The sequence below is a fragment of the Columba livia genome, chromosome 1, assembly GCF_036013475.1.
Source record: "Columba livia isolate bColLiv1 breed racing homer chromosome 1, bColLiv1.pat.W.v2, whole genome shotgun sequence".
Classification (NCBI taxonomy): Eukaryota; Metazoa; Chordata; class Aves; order Columbiformes; family Columbidae; genus Columba; species Columba livia.
Window position 1 is genome coordinate 1,629,682 of NC_088602.1, and position 25,950 is coordinate 1,655,631.

Here is a 25,950-nt window from a genome sequence, read left to right on the forward strand (position 1 = left end):
CCACCTTCCCACCCTGCTGACAGCTCACCCTGAGAGACCCCAGAGCAGGGAGGCCCAGGGCAGGAGATCCTGCTGTGCTCTGGGGGACAAACACACTCCATGTCCTTCAAGCCTGAATGGACAGTGCAGTGACTCCTCCAGCCCAGCCAAGACAAGCTTTGGTGCTGCTGGGTGCTGCACTCATAGAATCACAGATTCATTTTGGTTGGAAAAGCCCCTCAAGATGATCAAGTCCAACTGTTAACCCATCCCGCCACTGCCCCATGTCCTGAGAACCTCATGTCCGTCTGTCCAGCCCTCCAGGGATGGTGACTCTAGCACTGCCCTGGGCAGCCTGTTCCAATGCCCCACAGCCCTTTGGGGAAGAAATTGTTCCCCACATCCAACCTCAACCTCCCCTGGTGCAACTTGAGGCCGTTTCCTCTGGTCCACGCAAAGGGCTGAGTGCTCAGCAGGACTCCCGGAGCTCATTTGGAAGGTCACAGCATGGCACAGGCATGGGGTGGTGCAGCAGGAGCCTGGCAATGGGCTGGGGCCTGGGGCAGGTTCAAACTTGCGTTTCAGCCACATGGGGTGGCCAAGGGCTCAGCATGTCCCCCCTGCTCCCGAACCCAGCTGTGCGATGCGGTGGGCAGCGTCCTGCACCCAGCAGCTTCACACTGGTGGTGTCATGGGGATGCGTGGTCAGCTCTGGATTACCTGCGCGGGGACCCGCTTGCAGGAGGGTACTGTCCTGGCAGGGACCTCAGTGTTGTCTGATATTGCTCGATGCTGCCCAGCGCCCCCAGGAAAGGAACCTGCCTGCAGGTCGGGTGCTGCCTGCTGCTGCCCAGTGTCCTTGGAGCAGGGACCTGCTTGTGAGACCAGTGCTGCCCCATAGTGCTCAATGCTGCCTGGTGCCCCCGGGGAATGAACCTACTTCTGGGTCTTGTGCTGCTCGATACCCCTGGGGCAGGGACTTGTGGGACCAGTGCTGCCCCGTAATGCTCTGTGCTACCCGATGCCTTCGGAAGAGAAGCAGGGCAGAACGGGCTTGTGGTTCCAGCAGGACTCGCTGCCCGGCGGATCAGTTGCCGCCGCGGGGAGCGCGGTGAAGGGCAGGGCCCGCTGCGCCTCATCAGACAAAGGCGGCGGCCCCTCGGCGCCGCGCGGCGCAGCGGGTGAGGCCGGGCGCTGCCCGCGACAGTCGGCGGCGGGCGGCAGGTGCCGACCCCTTCGGCCGCTCCGCGGGGAGCGGCTCGGTCCCCGCCCAACCCCGCGGAGCCGCAGCGGAGCCGTCAATCAGCGCCGCCTCCCCCCCGCCACACCGCCCTCCCCCCCCGCACGCCTCGCTCTGCATCGGGCTCGGTGACAGCAGCGGGCTGGAGACACGGGAGGCTCCGCTCCCAGGCAGCACCGAGAAGCGGCAGCAGCGGCGGCTCCCGGCTGCTCTCGCTGAGCTGGTCGGGGTGCCGAAGCATGCGGAGCCATGGGCCAGGGCTGCGGACACTCCATCCTCTGCCGGAGCCAACCGTACCAGGCGGCCGCATCTGACCTGTGAGTCCCCTCCCGCCGGCACCGGGGATGCGGGGAGACCGCGCTGAGAGGGAGGGATGCTCCGGGGGTGATGCTGAGATATCGGGGAGGCAGGAAAAAGTTCCTCCTGCCTGACAGCTGCCTCGGAGGCGGAATGACAAGCAGTTGCGACCCCCCAACACCTCATTTCCCCACTAGCCACCTGTGTTAGCCCAGGGCAGGTCACCGCCGGCAGCTGTGCCGGAGGGCTGGTGTGAAAAGCATCCCCCTGCTTTCTGAGTCACCCTTGACCCGTGGTGGGGGCAGGAGGCTCCTGGCCTGGTGGTGGGCTGGGGGGGGGAAAGCAGGTGACTTTGTGAAATACAGGTCAGGCCTCTGAATTGTGGTTTCGGTACCTCCACACAAGGCAAATCCGCGCACACCCGCCCACCACGCAACAAGTCTGGGGGTCCCGGCGAGGTGGGGAAGAGGCTCTGGGGGTCCCGGGTGTACACGGGGGGCTTTGCGTGCGAGTGTGGGGTGGCCTTGGTAAGGGATGATGCGGTGCGAAGGGCGATGCCCACGAGAAGCACGCGGCGCCTGAATCCCCATCGCCCACGGGCTGGGCTGAGGATGGCGGAGACCCCCGGCTCTGCACGCGCGTGTGCGTGTGGCGCTCACGAGGCTTCACAGCTGCCGGGTAGCAGACTGTGCACAGGCGATTCGCAGTACGTGGGTGCTCTGCCTCCCTGGCTTTCGGGAGATCTTAGGTGCTCCAAATCCCTTCCTCCCCCCAACCCCGGCGCTTGCCGGGCTCAGACCCCACATTGCCAGAGGGGTGAGGAAGGGATGCGGGTGTGAGGGGGCGAGGGGGAAGGATGCTCAGAGCTTGGATTCCTTTGTCTGGCAGCGCCAGCTCCATGTGCTCAGGCACCGTCTGCACCGGGACCACCGTTTGTTCCCAAGTGCCACCTCCCGGGAGCAGCCTCATGTCTCCTGGAGCTTTCGGTGACGACGGGACCATCGGGGTGCGTGGGAAGCTGCCACCCGCTCCTGCCCCCCACGCGTTTCCCCGCGGCGTCACCGAGGTTTTCGCACCTTTGCAGGGTGACCTTCAGCCCAGAAGTTTGTTGGGAGGCAAAATCACCTCCGATATCTCTCCTGCCCACACATGGCATGGGGCTTAGCGCTGATCCCCCTACGCCGCCGTGGGCACCGGGTCCCTCTGCGGGCAGCATCCTTCTCCCCCGGCTCGCTGCATGTGCTTTGTTCCCTGCAGAGATCCTTTCCCGGCGCCGCCAGCACATGCGCCCGTGTCCTTTTTCTCGAAGCAAAACACACAAAGGTCTTGAAATGCCACGCTAGCCCCATGTTTCCTCCGCCTGGAACGCCTCTGCAGCCTCGCGGCTGCTGTCTGATGGTTTTTTAGGAGGGGTGGATGCTGTCGAAAGTTCTTCGCGCAGCCAAATTGGCTACGCCCCTCGAGCTGCCCAGGGCGGGAATGGTGGGCGAGCCGAGATGCTTCCCCAGGATAAAACCTCGTGTCCTCTCTAAGAGCTGTTTGTGGGTATCTAGAGGTGGAGAAGCTTCCCAAGAGCGTTGGGACGATGCCCTTGGCCACGCGGCCGCCTGCCCCTTTGGCTGCAGCGGGTGTCCGTGGCGAGGCCGGTGCCGCGGGGTGATGCTGCCTCTCTGCCTCCACTCCAGCCCCGCACCGTTTAATCCCGGCTTATTTTGTGCAGGCAGAGCTCAGCACAGCCGCTGCCCACCCTGCTGAGCTGGGGATGCTGTGTGGGGCCAGGACCCACCGGTGCGGCCAGGCGTACGCTTGACAAGCTCTGATTTCTCGCCGCTCAAGTGCCATTTTGCATTATCCAGGTCACGTTTTAACCCATTTCCTCCTTGTTTTTCCCACCGTGTTCCCAGGCGGGCAGCTCCTGACCCGGTTAGTGGAATGCCAGGGTGCCCAGAGCATCCGCCAGTGAGCCGGGATGGGGGAGAAGCAGCCGAGCGCCGCGGATTGAAACCGCGGAGGAGGAGACGCGGCTTTGAGCATCCCTGCGGGGAAGGACCCGGCGCAGCGGAGGCTGGGAAGGGGTCAAGGTTTCCTTCGGGGAGCAGGCAGGGCTGCCTGCGCCTGGGCCGGCTCTTCTGCCGCCTGGCAGGAGATGTGGGGACATGTGGGTGTCACCGTGCTCAGTGAGGTCGGTACAAGGTGGGTGATGGAGGCGCGACAAGGGGCTCCATCCTGCCTGGGACATGGCACAGGGAAGGGCCTGGTGTCGCACGAGGGGACAAAGGTTCTTTTTAATCTTTGCAGGAGTGTGTTAGTGTCTGTGCTAGTTATTCCAGCTCAATGCCAGGACCTGGGTGACGTGTCCCCAGCTCAGTGCCAGGACCCGGACACTGTGTCCCCAGGTCAATGCCAGCACCCAGACAGTGTGTCCCCACCAAGGCTCGTGCAGGGACGACATGTCACACACTGTCCCCATTTTTCCTCCCACCTGGGAGCTGCTTCTTCCAGTTTCCCAGCCCAGGGGGTGCCCACAGGAGAGGCTGGTGGCACGAGGTGACATTCATGATGCTGCCAATGTCCCCACCTGCCACGGGGACACATCGGGGGGAAGCACCGGTCCCTCCCCACCTCATGCATCCTCACTATTAGTCCCGGAGTCACGGCAGAGATGTGGGGTTGTGGCAGAGATGTGGGGTCAGACTCGACGTCCTTTCGTGTCCCCTTCCACCCCAAAGCACTCTGTGACTCCCTGGCTCGCTCCGGTGACATTAACTCTGCAGGTACCCATGGCGCAAAGCGGGCTGGGACACGGAGGGCACAAAATGCCCGGCAAAGAGTTTTGTTTGGTGGCCTCTAAGCTTTTGCAGAATCTCGGGCTGTTTGTGCTTCTGCCTTTTGCACCAGCACATCAGATGGGAGGTGTCTGGGGCACTTCAGCGTCACCCACATTGTCACACCCAGCGGTGCGAGGATGGAGGAGAAGCGATCTCCTTGGCACCCTGCACATCTCCTTCCCCGGGGATGTCCCTTAGGGGGGGGACACCCCAGCCAGGAGCTTCCCCTCCTGGCCCTGAGCATCCTGAGCATCCTCAGCTCTCAGAGCAGCGAGTGCTTTTCAAGTGCCGGGGAATTAAACTCCGGTGCTTGTCGTCTGCCGGCCAGATGCTTGCGCAGATGCAGGGAATCAGTCCTGTCCCTGTTCCGCCAGGCGGGATGGCACATGGGGACCAGGGTGACAGTGCCGAGTGTGACCTCGGCCAGCGTCTCCATCCCAATCCCCAGGAGCTGTGCTGCTCCGTCATCTCCAGGAGGATGAGCATCCATCAGGGCCGCAGCTGCGCTGGGGGGTGCAGGATGCCCAGGATGCTGGCAGATGCAGCGGGGGATGCAGTGAGGGATGCAGTGGGGGATGCAGCGGGGGATGCAGCGGTGGATGCAGCAGTGGATGCAGCGGTGGATGCAAGGAGGGATGCAGTGGTGGATGCAGCGGTGGATGCAAGGAGGGATGCAGCGGTGGATGCAGCGGTGGATGCAGCGGTGGATGCAGTGGGGATGCAATGAGGGATGCAGTGGTGGATGCAGCATCCCTTTCTGGGAATCCCTCCCGCATCCCGCTCTCCTCCGACCCCCCGGTCCCCGCTTTCGCTTTTGTCTCCGTTCCCAGCTCCCACGTGGCTTCGCCGAAAGCCGCGCTGGGCCGCGGCCAGCCAGGCAGGCAGGGCCCCGAGCGCCTGCGACTTTCTGCCTCTCCAGCTTGCTTTTATTTTTGATTTTATATGGTTTTTCCTGCAAAGGGCTGAGCTGTCCTTGTTAATGGCCGGGGCTGTCTGGAGGGGGATGGAGAGCGCTGGGAGATGCTTTGTCTGCTGCTGCGGCTCCGTTTGCCCAGCGGGGGGGAGGTTTGGTGATGGGGAGGTGGGAGAGCGCAGGACACGGGCAGCCGGGCAGCTCGGACCCCCCTGGCAAGGTGTCAAAAGTGGGTGGGGGGTCTAACCTGTTTTGCAGAATGGGTGATGACGGCAAAACTTGCTGCTTTGTGGGGTTGGAGCTTGGGTCTGGGGTCTCTGGCTGGTCCTCCTGGTTCATGATGGCCCACGATGGCATCGCGGTGTCCCCAAACCTTGTCACCCCCTGCGGCACCCTCGAGGGATGGGTTAACCTGCGGGAATCACTGCGTTTTGACTCAGGAACATCCGGGGGGTGGCGATTTGAGCAGCACGAGCCCTCAGTCCCGCTCCCACCCCCAAACCCCGCATGGGCAGAGGAGAAAGGATGCAGGGCAGCATTTTGGGGATGAGTCCAAGCCATCCAGGTCTTTCTTCAATGTGCATTTTCTACAATAAATCGAGCGGCGGAAGGAGGTGCTTTCAGCTGGGTGCATTTTATTAAAAGCTGCATTATTTTTGGCCAGGGGCAGGGGATTTGGAGGGCGATGCCAACGGCCGCGATTCGGCATCCCCAAAGCCCTCTCCTCGCCACACGCCGCGAGGGACCATTTCACCCGGGGATGGAAAAAGAAACACAAAAAAAGCCCCAAAAAACCCCACAAAACAACACAAAACGGCAGCTGCCAGCACAGCCCTGTCACAGAAATGATGACTTAGCCAGAAAAGCCTCCTCTGGCTCGTAATCGCTCCCCGGCCCCTTCCCGGCGTGTGATTAGCGTGCACGTTTCAGCTGGGTGACTCAGAAGACACCGAGGAGCTATTTATAATGAGCGTTTGAGAAGCGAAGACTGAGAAGGGCTTTATTCTTTATTATTATTGAGCCGTTGCCGGGCAAACGCAGCCGCCTTGGTCATGGGCAGAGGGATCCGGAACGGTCCCCGTCCCCGGAGCTTGGGGGTCTGGGTGCCGTGGGGTGAAGATGCCAGCATTATTATTCTAAAATAAACCATTTTATTATGTGTTACTGCACCAAACTGAGCGACTCCAGATGTGGGAGCCCAAATAAAGAAACCCCTGGGCAACTATCCCCGTTACGGTCTAAACTTCCCACCATTCGGACCTCGACAAGATTAGAGTCTGGGGTCTTTTTATTTCCATCGGATGAGCTGTTTCTTATCTCTGCAGGTAATTATTTATGTTTTTACCAAGCAGACCAGATGTTAATCCAAGTCCTGACCTCCAGGTGCTATTTTACACCTGCTGCTTGGGTCTCTTAGACGCGCCGTTCCGTTCCTTGACTTATCTCTAGAGGTGCAGCTCCTTTTGATGGTCAAAAGCTCCTTTATCTTCTTGCTCCAACAAATCCTGGGGTCCTTGTTTTTTTATTGCTTCAGATTGTTCAAAAAGTTCACAGCAAACTCAGCAATTTAGGCTAAGGAGTCCTAGAGAGGCGATTTCTAAGCATGTTCTGCAAGGAGGAGGTTATGAAATAATTCCAGAGCTCAGGCGGTCGGTTCCCTGACGTGGGGAACACGGGGATGTGTTGTGGGACACGAGCCCGCGCGGGTCTGGGTGGCAGCCAGGCTGGCTCTGCTGGGACCGGCATCTGCCAAGTGTTGGATGGATCCGCTCGGGGCTGGGAGGTGATAGAACAAGAGAATCATTTTGGTTAGAAAACCCCTTAAGATCGAGTCTAACTGTTCTCTCACCCCTGTCCCTGCCCCATGTCCCTGAGAACCTCCTGTCCGTCTGTCCAACCCTCCAGGGATGGTGACTCCAGCACTGCCCTGGGCAGCCTGTTCCAATGCCCCACAGCCCTTTGGGGAAGAAATTGTTCCCACATCCAACCTCAACCTCCCCTGGCGCAACTTGAGGCCGTTTCCTCTGCTCCTGGCGCTTGTTCCTGGGGAGCAGAGCCCGACCCCCCTGGCTCCAAGCTCCTTTCAGGCAGTTCAGAGATCAGAAGGTCTCCCCTCAGCTCCTGTTCTCCAGCTGAACCCCCCAGGTCCCTCAGCCGCTCCATCACACTTGTGCTCCAGCCCCTCACCAGCTCCATTCCCTTCTCTCCACTCGCTCCAGCACCTCAAGGCTGTGAAGCCGGCACTCTGAGCAACCTGAGCTGGTGATGTCCCTGCTCATGGCAGAGGTGGCACTGGGGAAGCTTTTGAAGGTCCCTTCAACCCAAAACATCCTGTGATTGTCTGATAAGCCTTTAAATAAGGCTTTAAATAAGGCGGCTCCGGCGATGGGGAGAGATGTCGGCACCGCCGACATCGTTAATCTCCTGGCGCGAGCCCGGCGGTGGCACATCCCTGATGGTTTGATTAATGTTATCAGCTATTCCGGGTGAGAAATCTCTGCCCTGTTGGTGCTGGAGGAGCTGTGGGTGCTCACACGTGTGATGGGAGCCCAGGCGTGATCATACGGGGGGATGTGGGGACCCCCCCGGTCCTTCTCCAGCACCTTGGGGTGCTGGTCGGGAGGGAAATTGGGGTGCAGGGGCTGCAGTTCTGGGGCACAATGAATGGAATTGGCTAAGGCTCAGTTTAGGGTTATGGTCAGGGCTAGGGTGAAGATAGAGTTAGAATTAGGGTTAGACCTGGGGTTAAGGCTAGGGATAAGGAAGATCAGGGTTAGGTGTAGGGCTAAAGTTGGGTTTAGGATTAGGGTTATGGTTAGGGATTGTGCTAAGGATAGGGTTAGGATTAGGATTAGGGTTAGGGCTGGGGCTAAACTTAGGGCTAGGGTTAGGGAAGATGAGGGTTAGGTTTAGGGCTAAGGTTAGAGCTAGGATTAGGGCTAGCGTTAGGATTAGGGCTAGAATTAGGGTTATGGTTAAGATTAGGGTTTGATTAGGGTTATGGTCAGGGTTTGGGCTAAGGATAGAGTTAGGATTAGGGTTAGGACTGGGGCTAAAGTTAGGGCTAGGGCTAAGGAAGATCAGGGTTAGGTTTAGGACTAAGGTTGGGTTTAGGATTAGGGTTATGGCTAGGGCTAGGGCTAAGGATAGAGTTAGGATTAGGGCTACGGCTAGGATTAGAGCTAGCTTTAGGATTAGGGCTAGGATTAGGGTTATGGTTAAGATTAGGGCTGGTTTAGGGTTATGGTTAGGATTAGGGCTAAGGCTAAGTTTAGGGTTCATAGCTAAGGTCAGGTTTAGCGTTATGGTTGAGGTTAAGGTTAAGAGTAAGTTTAGGTTTAGGGTCAGGGCTAGGCCTAAGGTTAGGGCTAAGGTTATAGTTAGGGCTAGAGCTAAGGTTAGGGCTATGGTTAGGATCAAGGCTAAGATTAGGTTTAGTATTAGGGCTAGGGCTCAGTCTGAGGTTACGATTATTGTTGGGGCCAGATCTAATCTTAGGATTAGGGCTAGAACAATGGCTAAGATTAGAGTTAAGTTTACATTTAGGGCTACATTTAGAGCTAGGGTTAGGGTTAAGGCCAAGTTTAGGTCTGAGTTGTGGACAAAGCCCATCCCAAGCTGTGAGAAGCCACAGCGATCCTAAGGCTCAGCTGCGGATCCTTCCGGATGTCAAACGCCAGGGTGATGGACACCGGGGTTAGGCTTAGGGCTAAGACTAAAATTAGGCCTTATAGTTACGGCTATAATCACCTGCCGCCCTCCTGTACCCCTGGGAATGATGCGTTTCAGCTCGTTCTGGCTCTGCAGATGGAATTTTAATGGGGATTTCACAAGGTTCCTACCCCAAAGGAACCCCCAGCCCAGCTGTGGGGGGTCAGGCACCCCCAAAATAAGCACCAGCACCCTTAGGTGCCCTTTAGGTGCTGGTTTCCCTTGGCTAAACCCAGGATTTGCAACCACAGATGCGAACAAGCACCCGCTCTGGGGGATGCTGCGGGGACCGGGATGCAGGTGGTGGGAACTGGGGCTGAACTGGGAGCGCTGGGACCCTGGGGGGTGGTGCTGAGGGAGACACTGGGGGGGCTGCTGGTGTCCCCAGGCAAATGTCACCCCCTGGGAAGGCTCCGATCCTGCCTGTGCCAGATGGACGGGGTGACCCTGGGGGGCAGCCCAGCTGCCTGCACTTCCCCTAGGGGACGCGGGTATGGAAAAGGGGGGTCCCGGGGGATGTGGGGTGGAAAAGAGGGGTCCTGAGGGACATGGGGTGGAAAAGGGGGTCCTGGGGGATGCAGGGTGGAACATGGGGGTCCTGATGGACGTGGGGTGGAAAAGGGGGGCCCTGAGAGATGCAGGATGGAAAAAGGGGGTCCTGGGGGATGCGGAGTGGAAAAGGGGGGTCCTGGGGGACATCAGATGGAAAAGGGGAGTCCTGGGGATGCAGGGTGGAAAAGGGGGGTCCTGGGGGACATGGGTTGGAAAAGTGGGGTCCTGGAGATGCAGGGTGGAAAAGGGGGGTCCTGGGGGACATGAGATGGAAAAGGGGGTCCTGAGGAATGTGGGGTGGAAAAGGGGGATACTGAGGGACATGAGGTGGAAAAGTGGGGTCCTGGGGAATGTGGGGTGGAAATAGGGGGTACTGAGGGACATGAGGTGGAAAAGGGGGGTCCCGAGGGATGGAGGGTGGAAAAGGGGTGTCCTGATGGACATGGGGGTGGAAATGGGGGGTCCTGAGGGACACTGGGTGGAAAAGGGGAGTCCTGGGGAATTGGGGTGAAGAAGGGGGCTCCTGAGGGACATGGGGTGGAAAAGGGGGGTTCTGGTGGATGCAGGGTGGAAAAAGGGGGTCCTGGGGGATACAGTTTGGAAAAGGGGAGTCCTAATGGACATGAGAGTGGAAAAGAGGGGTCCTGGGGACATGGGGTGGAAAAGCGGGGTCCTGGGGAATGTGGGGTGGAAAAGGGGGGTCCCGAGGGACATCAGGTGGAAAAGGGGGGTTCTGGTGGATGCAGGGTGGCAAAGGGGGTCCTGGGGGATGCGGTTTGGAAAAGGGGGGTCCTGAGGGACATAGGAGTGGAAAAGGGGGGTCCTGGGGGATGTGGAGTGGAAAAGAGGGGTCCTGATAGACATGGGGGTGGAAATGGGGGGTCCTGGCAGACATTGGGTGCAAAAGGGGGGTCCTGGGGGGTGCAGGGTGGAACATGGGAGTCCTGATGGACATGGGGGTGGAAAAGGGGGGTCCTGGGGGATATGGTTTGGAAAAGGGGAGTCCTAATGGACATGAGAGTGGAAAAGAGGGGTCCTGGGGACATGGGGTGGAAAAGGGGGATCTTGGGGGACATCAGATGGAAAAGGGAGGTTCCAGGAGATACAGGGTGGAAAAGGGGGGTCCTGGGGGACATGAGGTGGAAAAGGGGGGTCCTGAGGGACATGGGGTGGAAAAGGGGGTCCCAGGGGATGTGGGGTGAAAAAGGGGGGGTCTCTCCCCCACCCGGGGATAGCATGGGGGCTGTGCACGTGGGGGCTGTTTGGGTGAGGATGAGGGGGGCTCTGTGGAGGTGGGGGCTTGGCAGGAACCCCCCTCGTCTCTATGGTGGTGGCAGGATGGGACAGCTGGTCCGTGGGCTGGCGAGACACACGGAGTCGGGTGCGCTCGTGCAACATTCGTGCAACGCTTGTGCAACGCTCGTGCGTGGGAACCAGGAGCGAACCCCCGTGTTTGAGCAGGGGACACCCCCAGCCGTGTGTCCCCCCAACTTCCATCCCTCCTGCACCCCAAAAACCTGCGGGTGCAGCGGGGAGTATGATGCTCCCAAGGGGACGGCAAGGATGCTGTCCCCAAGGTGCTACCCTGGGGACCCCGTTTTGTCCCTCTACAGCAATGGGGATGCCACCAAAGGGAAGGGGACAGGGATGGGGACACCTGCCAGGGCACAGGGAGCCAGGGCCAGCAGTTTACCCCGCAGAAAATTCATTAATTCCTAAAAAGTGAAATTGGGTGTTAATAGCCTGACCCGCTCTGACAGCAGGATCCGGCCACCCTGCTGCAAGTTCATTGTCAGCGGGCTGGTCCCCAGGGTGCCGCTGGCTTTGGCAGCACCCGGGATGTCACCGAAGGATGTGACATCTCCGTGCCCATCACAGGGACAGGCTGTTCGCCCTCCCGCCCGCACCAGCATCACCGATGTCCGTCAATGGGGGGACCCTGCACCCCAAATGTTCGGGATGAACAGTGGGGCCAGTTGGGAGCTGGGATGGGGAAGGGGAAAAAAAGCCATTGGAAGGGGGGGAAAAAACCCCAGGAAAGATGAAAACCAGCGCTGGGAAGATAACGAACACATGCTCAAAATCACCTCCGGCTGCCTTTCTCTCTTTCCCCTGGTTATCAGCTAAACCAACTAATTGAAGGATGAGTTGGCAGAGTCTGGAACGCTCCATTTATCCGAGGACAATTCCCTGGAGACCCGGGGTAACCGTGTGTTTCCTCCTCCTCCCCCTCACCGCACCCAGCGCTGCTGCTGCCTGGGTTGGTGACGGTGGCATTGCCGGGAGGTCCCCGAGCGGGTGACACTCCTGTGCAGAGCTCGTGTCACCCGGTGTCAACCCTTGGGGACAACGAAATGGGGGGCTTGGGGGCGCCCTCCTGCTGCCATCCAGCTGGGTCCTGGCGTCTTGGGGTGCAGCGCAATGGGGACGGGGGTTTGCAGGCTGGCAGGGGTGGTGTGTGATGGGGTGTTGTGCAACAAGGGATGGGGATCTGCACATTTGCAGGGCTGCCATGCAACTAGGGATGGGAATTTGCATGCTTGCAAGGCTGCCATGCAACAAGGGATGGGGATCTGTACGTTTGCAGGGCTTCCATGCAACAAGGGATGGGGATCTGTATGTTTGCAGGGCTTCCATGCAACAAGGGATGGGGATCTGTACATTTGCAGGGCTTCCATGCAACAAGGGATGGGGATCTGCACGCTTGCAGCGCTGTTACAGTGCAATGGGATGGGGATTTGCAGGGCTTCCATGCAGTATAGGTTTGCAGGCTTGCAAGGCTGCCATGCAACAGGGATATGCAGGTTTGCAGGGGTGTCGTGCAATGGGATGGGGATTTGCACACTTGCGGGGCTGCCACGCAACAAGGGATGGGGATTTGCACACTTGCAGGGCTGCTGTGTAATGGGATGGGGATTTGCAGACCTGCAAGAGATGCCATGCAAAGGGGATTTGCAGAGCTGTGTGCAATGGGGATTTGTACACTTGCAGAGATGCCATGCAATGGAATTGGGATTTGAAGGGCTGCTGTGCAATGGGGATTTGCAGGGATGCCATGCAATGGGATGGGGATTTGCAGGCTTGCAGGGCTGCTGTGCAAGGAGGATGGGGATCTGCAGATGTGCAGAGACGCTGTGCAACAGGGATTTGTAGGGTTGCCATGCAACAGGGATTTGTAGGGCTGCCGTGCAGCAGCCATGGGGACTTGCACACTTGCAGAAATGCCGCGCAATGGGATGGGGACTTGCAGGGCTGCCATGCAATGGGGATTTGCAGGGCTGCCATGCAATGGGGATTTGCAGGGCTGCCATGCAATGGGGGTTTTCAGGTTTGCAGAGATGTTGTGCAAGGGGATGGGGACTTGCAGAGCTGCCATGCAATGGGATGAGGATTTGCAGGGTTGCCATGCAATGGGGATTTGCAGGGTTGCCATGCAATGGGGGTTTGCAGAGCTGCCATGCAATGGGGATATGCAGAGTTGCCATGCAATGGGGATTTGCAGGGTTGCCATGCAATGGGGGTTTGCAGAGCTGCCATGCAATGGGGATATGCAGAGATGCCATGCAATGGGGATTTGCAGGGTTGCAGAGATGTTGTGCAATGGGATGGGGACTTGCAGGGCTGCCATGCAATGGGGATTTGCAGGGTTGCCGTGCAATGGGGATATGCAGAGATGCCATGCAATGGGGATTTGCAGGGTTGACATGCAATGGGGATTTGCAGAGCTGCCATGCAATGGGGATATGTAGAGCTGCCATGCAATGGGGATTTGCAGGTTTGCAGAGTTGTTGTGCAATGGGATGGGGACTTGCAGGGCTGCCACGCAATGGGGATATGCAGGGTTGCCATGCAATGGGGATATGCAGGGTTGCCATGCAATGGGGATTTGCAGGGTTGCTATGCAATGGGGATATGCAGGGCTGCCATGCAATGGGGATATGCAGAGATGCCATGCAATGGGGATATGCAGGGCTGCCATGCAATGGGGATATGCAGGGCTGACATGCAATGGGGATATGCAGAGATGCCATGCAATGGGGATTTGCAGGGTTGCCATGCAATGGGGATATGCAGAGATGCCATGCAATGGGGATATGCAGAGATGCCATGCAATGGGGATATGCAGGGCTGCCATGCAATGGGGATATGCAGAGCTGCCATGCAATGGGGATTTGCAGGGTTGCCATGCAATGGGGATATGCAGAGATGCCATGCAATGGGGATTTGCAGGTTTGCAGAGTTGTTGTGCAATGGAATGGGAACTTGCAGGGCTGCCATGCAATGGGATGAGGATTTGCAGGGCTGCCATGCAATGGGGATTTGCAGACTTGCAGAGACGCCGTGCAATGGGGATGGGGATTTGCACACTTGCATTGCTGCCGTGCAATGGATATTGGCAGGTTGCAGGGCTTCCTGGCTTTCCAGGCTGCATTCCTGTGGCTCCGCGAAGTGCCGAGGAGCTGCTTGTACAGCCTGGCAGCGCCGGCAGCACCGGACCCACCGCTCCAGGGCCAGGCAGCACCCGGCAAAGCGCATTTGCCGAGCAAACAGAGGTCGGCCCTTCTCGGAGGCACTTAGGGCTCGATACGTTTGCTGAGCAAATAAACCGCAGCCGGCGAAGCGTCGGTGACACCGCTCCCCTTCCTTCCCCGCGCTCCTGCCAGCTGGTGTGTGGCACCACCCGGCATCCTGCAGCACCTGTCCATTAATATGCAGGTCTGTAATTACCCGAAGCTGATGAGGGCTCCAAATTAAACCCCGCGGGAGCTCAGCAGCCGTCCCTGCCCATCCTGCCCGCGGGTGCCGTGGTGATGCTGAACCACAGGGCACTGAGTGCCGGCGCCTCGGTGAAATCCTTCGGCGATCGCAGTAAACAGGCAATTTTCTGTCGCTGCTTGAGGTTGGGGAAGATAAAATCAGAGGCGGCGGGTGCCAGCGTGGGAGGTTGGTCACCTCCGGGTGCTCTTTGCAGCTGGAGGATGGAGCAGACATCACCCTGGGTGCGGGGGCATCGCTGCCTCCTGCTCCGCCAGCCCCAAACATGCTGGGTTTGCTGCTCCCCCTGCCCCAGGCTCTCCCATGTGCCCTCGGCATGTCCCTTCTGCCCCATCGCGTCCCCTTGCCGTGGTCCTCACCCCCCCATCACACATAGGCAGGTGTCTGTGCCAGGATGCGGTGATGGGTGTCAGAATGTGACACTGGGTGCCAGGGCAGTTGTCGGTGCCGGGATGCAGCGGTGGGTACCGGGATGTGGTGATAGGTGCTGGGATGCAGCGGTGGGCACTGGGATGCAGAGGTGGGTGCCGGGATGCATCTGTGGGTACCGGGATACAGCAGTGGTTGCCAGGATGCAGTGGTGGGTGCTGGGATGCAGTGATGGGTACTGGGATGCAGAGGTGGGTGCTGGGATGCATCAGTGGGTACTGGGATACAGCAGTGGTTGCCAGGATGCAGTGGGTGGCGGGATGTGGTGGTGGTGCTGGGATGCAGTGGTGGGTGCTGGGATGTGGCGGTGGGTGCTGGGATGCAGCGGCTGTTACCGGGATGCAGTGGTGGGTGTCAGGATGTGACACTGGTTACCAGAATGTGACACTGGTTACTGGGATGTAACACAGGTTCCTGGGATGTAGCACTGGGTGCCGAGATTCAGCACTGGGTGCCAGGATGTGACACTGGTTACTGGGATGCAGCACTGGGTGCCAGGATGTCACACAGGTTACTGGGATGTAGCATTGGTGCCAGGATGTGACACTGGTTACTGGGATGTGACACTGGTTACTGGGAAGCAACACTGGGTGCCAGGATGTGACACTGGTTACTGGGATGTGACGCTGGTTACTGGGATATAACACTGGTTACTGGGATGTGACACTGGTTACTGGGATGTAGCACTGGATACCGGCAGGCAGTGATGGGTGCTGGGATATAACACTGGTTACTGGGATGTGACACTGGTTACCAGGATGCAGCACTGGTTACTGGGACACAGTGGTGGGTGCCAGGATGCAGCAGTGGGTGCCAGAATGCAGCACCGAGTGCCGGGATGTGACACTGGTTACCAGTGTGCAGCAGTGGGTGCTGGGGTGCAGTGATGGGTACAGGGATGCAGCAGTGGGTGCTGGGATGCAGTGATGGGTGCCGGGATGCAGGGATGGGTGCTGGGATGCAGGGATGGGTGCAGGGGTGCAGTGATGGGTACCGGGATGCAGTGATGGGTACCGGGATGCAGTGATGGGTGCTGGGATGCAGTGATGGGTACTGGGTTGCAGTGATGGGTACCGGGATGCAGTGATGGGTGCCGGTATGCAGTGATGGGTACCGGGATGCAGTGATGGGTGCTGGGATGCAGTGATGGGTACCGGGATGCAGTGATGGGTACTGGTATGCGGTGAGGGGTGCTGGGATGCAGTGATGGGTACCGGGATGCGGTGATGGGTGCTGGGATGCAGTGATGGGTGCTGGGATGCAGTGATGGTTACTGGGATGCAGTGATGGGTACCGGGATGCAGCAATAGGTACTGATCTGTCCTGCTGTCCCCAAGCACCCTCGGTGACAAGCCCCAGCTCACTCCCGAGCGCTGCCTGAAGCCGCTGCCCATTTTCCCTGGCAGGGCACAGGCAGCGACCAGCTGTGCCAGCGCCAAGGTCACCATTGTCACCTCCCAAGGGGACAGTAGCTCTCTCCCTGCCCAGCACCCTGCTGGCTCCGGGGCTGAGCCACCCGTCAGGTTTGCAGCTCCTCCAAAGTCACTTGTGTACTTACGGGCCACTAAGTGCTGTAATTACAGATATGCTTTAATTAGCATAATTGCGTTCCTACACAAATAAAACATTTGGCGGAGTTAATTCCTCGGCTGCAGCTCCAAACCTGAGTGTCCCACCCCCTGTCCCCACCGCGGTGGCAGTGAGGGCTGGTCGGTAGAATAATGGGGGATCCTGGGGTAGAGATGGGGGGTCCTACCCCCCACCAGTAGATCCCAGTCTCACAGGGTCTGAGCTGGAGCCCCCCACTCCTCATCCAGCGCTGAGGGTGGCCAGGGCCCCCTCCCCTTTGGCTTGTTAGGACATGATACTGGGCTTACTGGGACACGGCACTGGGTTTACTGGGATACAGCACTGTGTTTACTGGGATACAGTACTGGGTTTACTGGGATACAGTATTGGGTTTACTGGGATACAGTACTGGGTTTACTGGGACATGGAACTGGGTTTGCTGGAACATGACACTCGGTTTGTTTGGACATGGCACTGGGTGTACTGGGACATGGCACTGGGTGTACTGGGACATGGCACTGGGTGTACTGGGGCACCATACTGGATTTACTGGGACACGGCACTGCATTTTCTGGGGCACTATACTGGGCTTACTGGGACATGGCACTGGGCTTGCTGGGACATGGCAGTGGGTTTACTGGGACATGACACTGAGTTTTCTGGGGCACCATACTGGGCTTGCTGGGACATGATACTGGGCTTCCTGAGAATTGGTATTGGGTTTACTGGGACATGGCACTGGGTTTACTGGGACACGGCACTGGGCTTACTGGGACACAGCACTGGGCTTACTGGGACATGGCACTTGATTTGCTGGGACACAGCATTGGGCTTACAGGGACGTGACACTGGGCTTACTGGGACGTGGCACTGGGTCTGCTGGGACATGACACTGGGTTTACTAGGACATGGCACTGGGTTTGCTGGGGCATGGCACTGGGTTTGCTGGGGCACTGTGTTGGGCTTGGTAGGATGCAACTGGGAATTCTATGACACAGCACTGGGTTTACTGGGGCACCATACTGGGCTTGCTGGAACACAGCACTGGGTTTTCTGGGACACTATACTGGACTTACTGGGATGCAGTGATGGGATTGCTGAGATACGGCACTAGACTTGTTAGGACACAGCACTGGGTTTACTGGGACATGGCACTGGGTTTAGTAAGACATGGCACTGGGTTTACTGGGACACAGCACTGGGTTAACTGAGTTGTGGCACTGGGTTAACTGGGATGAGGCACTGGGTTTGCTGGAACGTGACACTGGGCTTGCTGGCACACAGCACTTGGTTTACTGGGACACCGTACTGGGCTTGCTGGGGATCAGTATTGAGCTTACTGGGACATGGCACTGGACTTGCTGGGATGCAGAGCTGGGATTACTGGAATATGGCACTGGACTTTTTAGGACACAGCACTGGGCTTACAGGGGCACTGTACTGGGTTTACTGGGACATGGCACTGGGTTTCTTAGGGCACTGTACTGGGCTCGGTAGGACGCGACACTGGGAATTCTATGACACAGCACTGGGTTTACTGGGGCATCATACTGAGTTTGCTGGGACGTAACACTGGGCTTACTGGGATGTAACACTGGGATGTAGCACTGGGATTGCTGGTATATGGCACTAGACTTGTTAGGACATGGCACTGGGTTAACTGGGACACAGCACTGGGTTTGCTGGGACACTATACTGGGCTCCCTGGGATGCAGTGATGGGATTACTGAAATCTAGCACTAGACTTGTTAAGACACGGCACTGGGTTTACTGGGCCACACTGGGAGCACTGGTGGGTGTTTGACCCAGCCTGGGGGGGGACACGGCTGTTCTGGGTACCCCGGATCGGGCCCCTCAGCCCATTTGGTCCCCACCACGCTGAAAAAACACAGGAAAGAGCTGGGAAATTGGCTGGAGCTTGAGCTGAGAGCCCTTTTCATTAAATAAAACAGAAAAAAGGAGGAAAAAAAACATTAAAAAAGAGAAATTTCCATTTTTCCCCAGCTGAAAATGAAAGTGATTATGTAACTAGCACTAAATTACTTAAAGGGAATAATGACTCATTAGAGCAAATCCAGAAAAAAAAGTCACCGTGTATTTTTAGCCCCACGCTGTACCCACTGTTGACCCCCCCACCCTGGTGACACCCGCAGAGGTGCCACATTGTGTCCCCTGCACCGCGTTCCCGAGAGAAGTGACAAACCGCCTGTCACCACCCCATGTGTCCAACCCAGTGTCACCAACCCGTGTGTCCAACCTGGTGTCACCAACCTGTGTGTCCAACCTGGTGTCACCACCCCATGTGTCCAACCCGGTGTCACAACCCATGTGTCCAACCCCATGTCACCACTCTGTGCGTCCAACCCGGTGTCACCACCCCGTGTGTATAACCAGGTGTCACCACCCCTTGTGACCAACCCAGTGTCACCATCCTGTGTGTCCAACCCAGTGTCACCAACCCTGTGTCACCACTCCGTGTGTCCAACCCAGTGTCACCAAACCGTGTGTCCAACACTGTGTCACCACTCCATGTGTCCAACCCAGTGTCACCAAACCGTGTGTCCAACCCAGTGTCACCATCCCGTGTGTCCAACCTGGTGTCACCACCCCGTGTGTCCAACCTGGTGTCACCACCCCGTGTGTTCAACCCGGTGTCACCACCCCGTGTGTCCAACCTGGTGTCACCACCCCTTGTGTCCAACCCAGTGTCACCATCCTGTGTGTCCAACTCAGTGTCACCAACCCTGTGTCACCACTCCGTGTGTCCAACCCTGTGTCACCAAACCGTGTGTCCAACACTGTGTCACCACTCCATGTGTCCAACCCAGTGTCACCAAACCGTGTGTCCAACCCAGTGTCACCATCCCGTGTGTCCAACCTGGTGTCACCACCCCGTGTGTACAACCCCGTGTCACCACCCCGTGTGTCCAACCTGGTGTCACCACCCCGTGTGTTCAACCCGGTGTCACCACCCCGTGTGTCCAACCTGGTGTCACCACCCCTTGTGACCAACCCAGTGTCACCATCCTGTGTGTCCAACCCAGTGTCACCAACCCTGTGTCACCACTCCGTGTGTCCAACCCAGTGTCACCAAACCGTGTGTCCAACCCTGTGTCACCACTCTGTGTGTCCAACCCAGTGTCACCAAACCGTGTGTCCAACCCAGTGTCACCATCCCGTGTGTCCAACCTGGTGTCACCAAACCGTGTGTCCAACCCGGTGTCACCATCCCGTGTGTCCAACCTGGTGTCACCACCCCGTGTGTTCAACCCGGTGTCACCACCCCGTGTGTCCAACCTGGTGTCACCACCCCTTGTGTCCAACCTGGTGTCACCATCCTGTGTGTCCAACTCAGTGTCACCAACCCTGTGTCACCACTCCGTGTGTCCAACCCAGTGTCACCAAACCGTGTGTCCAACCCTGTGTCACCATCCCGTGTGTCCAACCTGGTGTCACCAAACCGTGTGTCCAACCCGGTGTCACCATCCCGTGTGTCCAACCTGGTGTCACCAAACCGTGTGTCCAACCCAGTGTCACCATCCCGTGTGTCCAACCCGGTGTCACCACCCTGTGTGTACAACCCTGTGTCACCATCTTGTGTGTACAACCTGGTGTCACCACCCCGTGTGTCCAACCTGGTGTCACCACCCCGTGTGCACAACCCCGCGTCCCCAACCCCATGGGATGCTCAGGGGGGACATGGGGACGCTGCTCCCCCCTCCCCAGCTCCGTGTCCCCACCCCGCGATCAGCCCCAATTAATCCCAGCAGGTTAATTAAACCCATTTCCTTCCCAGACCCCGGGCGCCGCTGTTTGTTCTTGGCGCCTGATGAATTAATTTGGGAACAGAAGCGACGAACAAATTAATTGGAAGAGAATAAGCGAGCGAGGCCGTTTTAATCCAGGTTGAATTAGCAAGTGAACATGTCGTTAACGAAGGAGACATAACGAGGGGGAATTAGAGCAGGCAGGTGCCAGCGTGGGACGCTCAATGGAGAGTTGTCCTGCATTGACAACAATCCTGGGGACACCAGGACCTGTCAGAGGGGACAGCTGGTGTGACCGCCACAGCGGGGGACTTGGGGACAGTCCTGCCCATGTCCTTGGGGACATCCGAGTGGCCTTGGAGGAGGAGAAGCCCACGAGGGAAGGGTCTGGAAGGGGAAATTGTGGCACGGGGTGTCCCAAAGCATCCCTGGGGACAGGGCGCAGAATGTCCCTTCCTTAAGTGACAGCATCACTCTGGTCTGATGGGATGAGGGCGCAGGTGTTGGGGACGAGGACACCGGTTCCCTGTGCGCCAAATTCCTCCGGAATCTCCAATTCGATGGAAACCGCTGTCCCCAAACACAAGCAGTGGCACCTCAAGCCATTGTGACTTGCAAGCAAAGCCACCTCTAACCAAGGGGAGGGGACAAACAGGAGTGGGTGACACAAGTCCCCGCGTCCTGGAGCGCGGCCAGCGCCCGTCGCTAATGCATCTCAATTATTTTTCCGCTATTTAATCCAGCAATAAATTCCCGTTGTCCGTCTGTCCCGGCCTGGCCGGGGGCTTCCTCATTGTGCCAGGACCAGCTGGAAGCGGCCGGACGCGGCGCAATCATTAACGTGGCACGATCGTTAACGCGGCGCGGTCATTAACGCGCTAACGATTTGCGTAAGCGCTCGGGGAAGAACATCTCGTTGTTGCGCCTCAAACGGACGGGAAGAGAGATTTATAGAGATGAAATGGGGAAAAAAGACAAGGAAAAGGGCAAATGAAGCTGGGGGGGGTTGCTGTGCTGATGCCAGGAAGCTTGGGGTTGGCGCTTGGGGGGGTCTGGGGTGTTTTGGGGAAACTGAGGCACAGAGGGGTTGGAGGCAGGTTGGGGTCTAAGCATCAGTCTCTTGAGTCTGTGTTTTTGGGGGTTTGGGGACTGGACGTGACCCTGGGGTGCTGGTTGTCCCCTGCTGCACATTGTCCCCTCAATACATGCTGTCCCCTCTATGCACGCTGTCCCCTCACTGCATTCTATCCCCTCACTGCACGCTGTCCCCCAGGCACGTGCTGTCCCCAAAACGCACTGCTGTGCCACCAGACGCATGGCTGTCCCCTCGGGCAGCTGCTGTCCCTCCCGACACGTGCCGTCCCTTGAGACACGCTGTCCCTTGAGACACACGCTGTCCCTTGCACCATGCTCCGTCCCTCCGGGCACGTGCTGTCCTTTCAGGCACCTGCTGTCCCCAAACAGCACGTGCGGCTGTCCCTGAAGACATACACACGCTGTCCCCAAAGACACACGCTGTCCCTCAGGTGTGTGGTGGCTTTCCAGACACACGCTGTCCCCGAGATGCATGTTACTCCAGACGTACGATGTCACTTTGGGCACACGCTGTCACTTTGGGGACACACTGCCACTTTGGACACACACTGTCCCTTTGGGCACATCCTGTCTGTTTGGGCACACACTGTCCCTTTGGGCACACACTGTCCCCCCGGGAACATGCCGTCCCCATGGATGTCACCTGTCCCCTCTGGCTGTGTGCTTTGGCCCCCCCCATGCAGGGTGCTGTCAGGGGACAAGGGACAGTCTGTACCAGGGGGACAGGGATGGCAACCAGCCATTTAACCCCCCCCAGCCGGCCCAGCTGCCACCTTGGGAAGGGACATTGGGTACCAGGGTCCAGAGGGGACTCTGCCATCGCGCTTGTGCCCCTAATTAGCCCGGGCTCCCCCCCGGCTCCCGAGCTGTCTCCATAGAGACCCCGCCAGGGCTCCATCACTAATTCATGGCTGGCTCAGCACGTCCCTTCGTCAACCGGTTCCAAATCCGGTGACAATAACGAAAACACCGGCAAAACCTTCCCGGTGCCACCAGGTCCCCACAGCTGGGACCTCCTGGGGAATGTCCCCACCGAGGGGACGGGTGACAGGACACGGGTGTCCCTGCTCGGTCCCGGGTTTGTGGGGGGATCAGATCCTGCGGGCGTGTCCCTTTGGGTGACCGTGGGGCTCACAGGTGACAGGAGTGACAGTTCTGGGAGTGACAGTGATGCATCCAATGGACACAAATACCCCAACACGTGTGCACCCCCCGCGTGTGCGCCCCCTGCTCACCAGTGTGCACGTGCCCCCCCAAACACACCCACGCCAACACCCCCGTGCTCGTGCGTGTCCCGTGCTTGCACAAACACACCCTTGTGCCCGTGCATGTGCACCCCCTGCAGACATGAACCCCCCTCCTTGCACCCCCTTGTGCATGAACCCCCTCCTTGCACGCCCACGTGTACACACAAGCACACCCCTCTGCACGCCCGTGTGCACTCGCCCCCCCATGCGTACACAGCCCCATCTGTGAATCCCCCTTGCACACGTACACACACACACCCCCTCTGTGCATCCCAAGTGCACACCCCTTGCACACACACCCCCCATGCACGCCCCTTGCACACCCCCATTACACACACAAACACCCTTACACACACAAACACCCTTGCAGCCCCCTTGCACTCACACCCTTTCCACACACACATGCCCTTGCACAATTCCCCCTTGCACAATTCCCCCTTGCACATCTCCCCATGCATGCACACCCCTTGCATGTACACCTCCCTTGCAGCCATACCCCCATGCACACCCCTTGCACGCACCCCCACCTTGCACGCGCACACCTTGCATGCACATCCCTTGCACGCACACCCTAATGCACACACCCCCTTGCACGCACACCCTCATGCACACACCCCCTTGCACGTTCACCCCCATGCATGCACATCCCTTGCATGCACATCCTTGTACATCCCCTTGCACACACACCCCTTGCACGCACACCCTGTGCATGCACACCCCTTGCACACACTCACATCGCCTTGCATGCTCAGCCTCTTGCACACACACCACTCACACACCCCCCCTTGCACACACACAACTTGCATGCACCTCCCTTGCACAAACATCCCCTTGCATGCATATCCCTTGCACACACATTACTAGCACGCACACCCTATGTGCACGCATACACCTCCATGCACACCCCCTTGCACGCACACACCTTGCACGCCCCCCTTGCATGCACATTCCTTGTATGCACATCTCTTGCATGCACACCCTATGCACACAACCCCTTGCACGCTCACCCCCATGCACGCACATCCCCTTGCACTCACATCCCATGCACGCACTCCCCATGCACGCACGTCCCCCCTCACACACACACCCCTTGTATGCACACCCTGTACACGCACAACCCCTTGCACACACCCCCTTGCACACACACCCCTTGCATGCACACTCCTTGCACACACCCCCTTGCATACACACCCCTTGCACGCACACCCTGTGCATGCACACCCCTTGCACATACACCCCCTTGCACACACACCCCCTTGCACACACCCCCCCCTTGCACATGCCCCTCGCACACACACCCCTTGCACGCACAATCCTTGCACACACCCCTTTGCATATACACCCCTTGCACGCACACCCTGTGCATGCACACCCCTTGCACACACACCCCCTTGCACACACACACACCCTTACACACACCCCTTTGCATGCACCCCCTTGCACATGCCCCTTGCACACACCCCCCTTGCACGCACACTCCTTGCACACACACCCCCTTGCACACACACACACCCTTACACACACCCCTTTGCATGCACTCCCTTGCACATGCCCCTTGCACACCCCCCCCTTGCACGCACACTCCTTGCACACACACCCTGTGCATGCACACTCCTTGCACACACCCCCTTGCATACACACCCCTTGCATGCACAACCCTTGCACACACACCCCCTTGCACACACACACACCCTTACACACACCCCTTTGCATGCAATCCCTTGCACATGCCCCTTGCACACCCCCCCCCTGCACGCACACTCCTTGCACACACCCCCTTGCATACACCCCCCTTGCACGCACACCCTGTGCATGCACACCCCTTGCACACACACCCCTTGCACACACACACCCCCTTGTACATCCCCTTGCATGCACACCCCTTGCACACCCCCACATAACACACAAACTGGCGCACACACACACTTGTGCACACCCCCCCCCATCATCCTGGGTGGGGGCGGGACGTGGCATCACTCGAGAAAATCAAAGACAACCCATCATCACCTTCCTCCTGCGAGCAATCAATGAGAGATCGATGGGGACCGATCGGCAGCTGGGTGACACCCCCGCAGTGTTGGGGACACCGGCCCGGGGGGGGTTAGAACGGATGTATTTATTTCCACCTTAATTTCGAGCTGGCAGAGCCCCCCCAATTAAACATCTCTGGGGAAATAACCCCTTGGTTTAGCTGGAGATAAATGGGTTCGATTAGCGGCCCCAAACCAGCTCAGCCTCAGTTTCCCCACCGGTTGGTCCCCCAGTGCTCCCAGTATACCCAGTATACCCAACCATGCTGCTATGGGGGGGGATTCTCTGCATTTTCCCCCCCCTTTTAGACCCGACCTGCGAAAGGGTCTGGGGGTGGGAGGAAAAGCGCTGCTGGTTTTTCAGGGCTACATAAGCTCAGCTTTGCATCTTAAACCTGGCCTAAATCCCTCGGGTTTGAGCATCCCCAGGGGAAAAGATGAGACTGGGGGGGGGTTAAACACTAAAAGTTGGGGGTGATTTTTGTCTCGTTATCTTTAGTGGCAAATAAGGATTAATATTTACCAGAAATGTGGGAAATAGGGGAAAAATACAGAGGGGATATGTGGGAAATGAGACCAGGAAACACATGCGTGTCTCCATCCCATGGTGACATCCCAGTCCCCACCCCATGGTGACATTCCCAGGGGAGGGACACAGTTGCAGGGGTGCATGATGCGATGAGCTGGAGCGGCTACTAATTAAGGCGGGTGGTTAATGAGCTGCGGTGCGTGAGTGTGGGCTGAGGGGCAGCACCGTGTCCCTGCACACCTGTGTCCCACTCCCCTGTCCCCAGGACCCTTGTGTCCCTGTACCTCAGTGTCCTTGCACCCCTACGTCTCCATCCCCTGTCCCCAAATACGCCTGTGTCCCCATCCCCTGTCCCCAGGCATCACTGTGTCCCTGTGTCCCCATCCCCTATGTCTCCATCCCCTGTCACCAGACCTCACTGTGTCCCCACACCCCTGTGTCCCCATACCTTGTCCCCAGGCCCCCAGTGTCCCTGCACCTCCACATCCCCATCCCCTGTCCCCAGGTCCCCTGTGTCCCTGCATCCGTGTGTCCCACACACTTGTCCCCAGACTTCACTGTGTCCCCACACCCCAGTGTCCCCCACCCCAGGCACCCATATGTCCCTGCAACCCTGTGTCCTGTCCCCTGTCCCCAGGACCCCTATGTCCCTGCACCTCTGTGTCCCTGCACCCTGGTGTCCCACTCCCCTGTCCCCAGGCATCCCTATGTCCCTGCACTCCTGTGTCCCCATCCCCTATCCCTAGGTCCCCTGTGTCCCTGCACCTCCATGTCCCCATCCTGTGTCCCCAGACCTCACTGTGTCCACACACCCCCTGTCCGCCACTCCAGGCACCCCTGTGTCCCCACACCTCAGTGTCCCCATCCCCTGTCCCCAGAACCCCTGTGTCCCCACACCTCTGTGTGCCCACACTCCTGTGTCCCCATCCCGTGTCCCCAGACCTCACTGTGTCCTCGCACCCCCTGTCCCCCACCCCAGGCACCTCTG

At 58.5% G+C, this 25,950-nt stretch overlaps 2 protein-coding genes across 3 annotated transcripts in view; both read left to right on the forward strand.

Annotated features, from left to right (window-relative positions):
• The first annotated feature begins 1,306 nt into the window (after nt 1-1,306).
• Nucleotides 1,307-25,950, forward strand: part of PDE2A (phosphodiesterase 2A) — a 69,585-nt gene continuing 44,941 nt past the window's right edge. For both annotated transcript variants that reach the window (XR_010469756.1, XM_065049644.1), the window contains exon 1: nt 1,307-1,536. Coding sequence is in view for 1 of the 2 variants with exons in the window: in XM_065049644.1 (XP_064905716.1) it covers nt 1,469-1,536 (68 nt within the window). In the remaining variant the exon portion in view is untranslated. The remainder of the gene's footprint in view (nt 1,537-25,950) is intronic.
• LOC135578275 (keratin-associated protein 10-4-like) lies at nt 4,724-23,605 on the forward strand. The gene is made up of 2 exons (XM_065049556.1): nt 4,724-5,056; nt 18,717-23,605. Exons 1-2 carry the CDS (start codon nt 4,724-4,726, stop codon nt 20,067-20,069), a joined length of 1,686 nt encoding a protein of 561 aa, XP_064905628.1. The 3' UTR covers nt 20,070-23,605.

Coding starts and splice junctions, on each gene's coding strand:
- LOC135578275 (XM_065049556.1), top strand. CDS start 4,724: ATGGCACATGGGGACCAGGGTGACAGTGCCGAGTGTGACCTCGGCCAG. Junction 5,057..18,716: donor TGGATGCAGCGGTGGATGCA/GTGGGGATGCAA, acceptor TGACCAACCCAG/TGTCACCATCCTGTGTGTCC.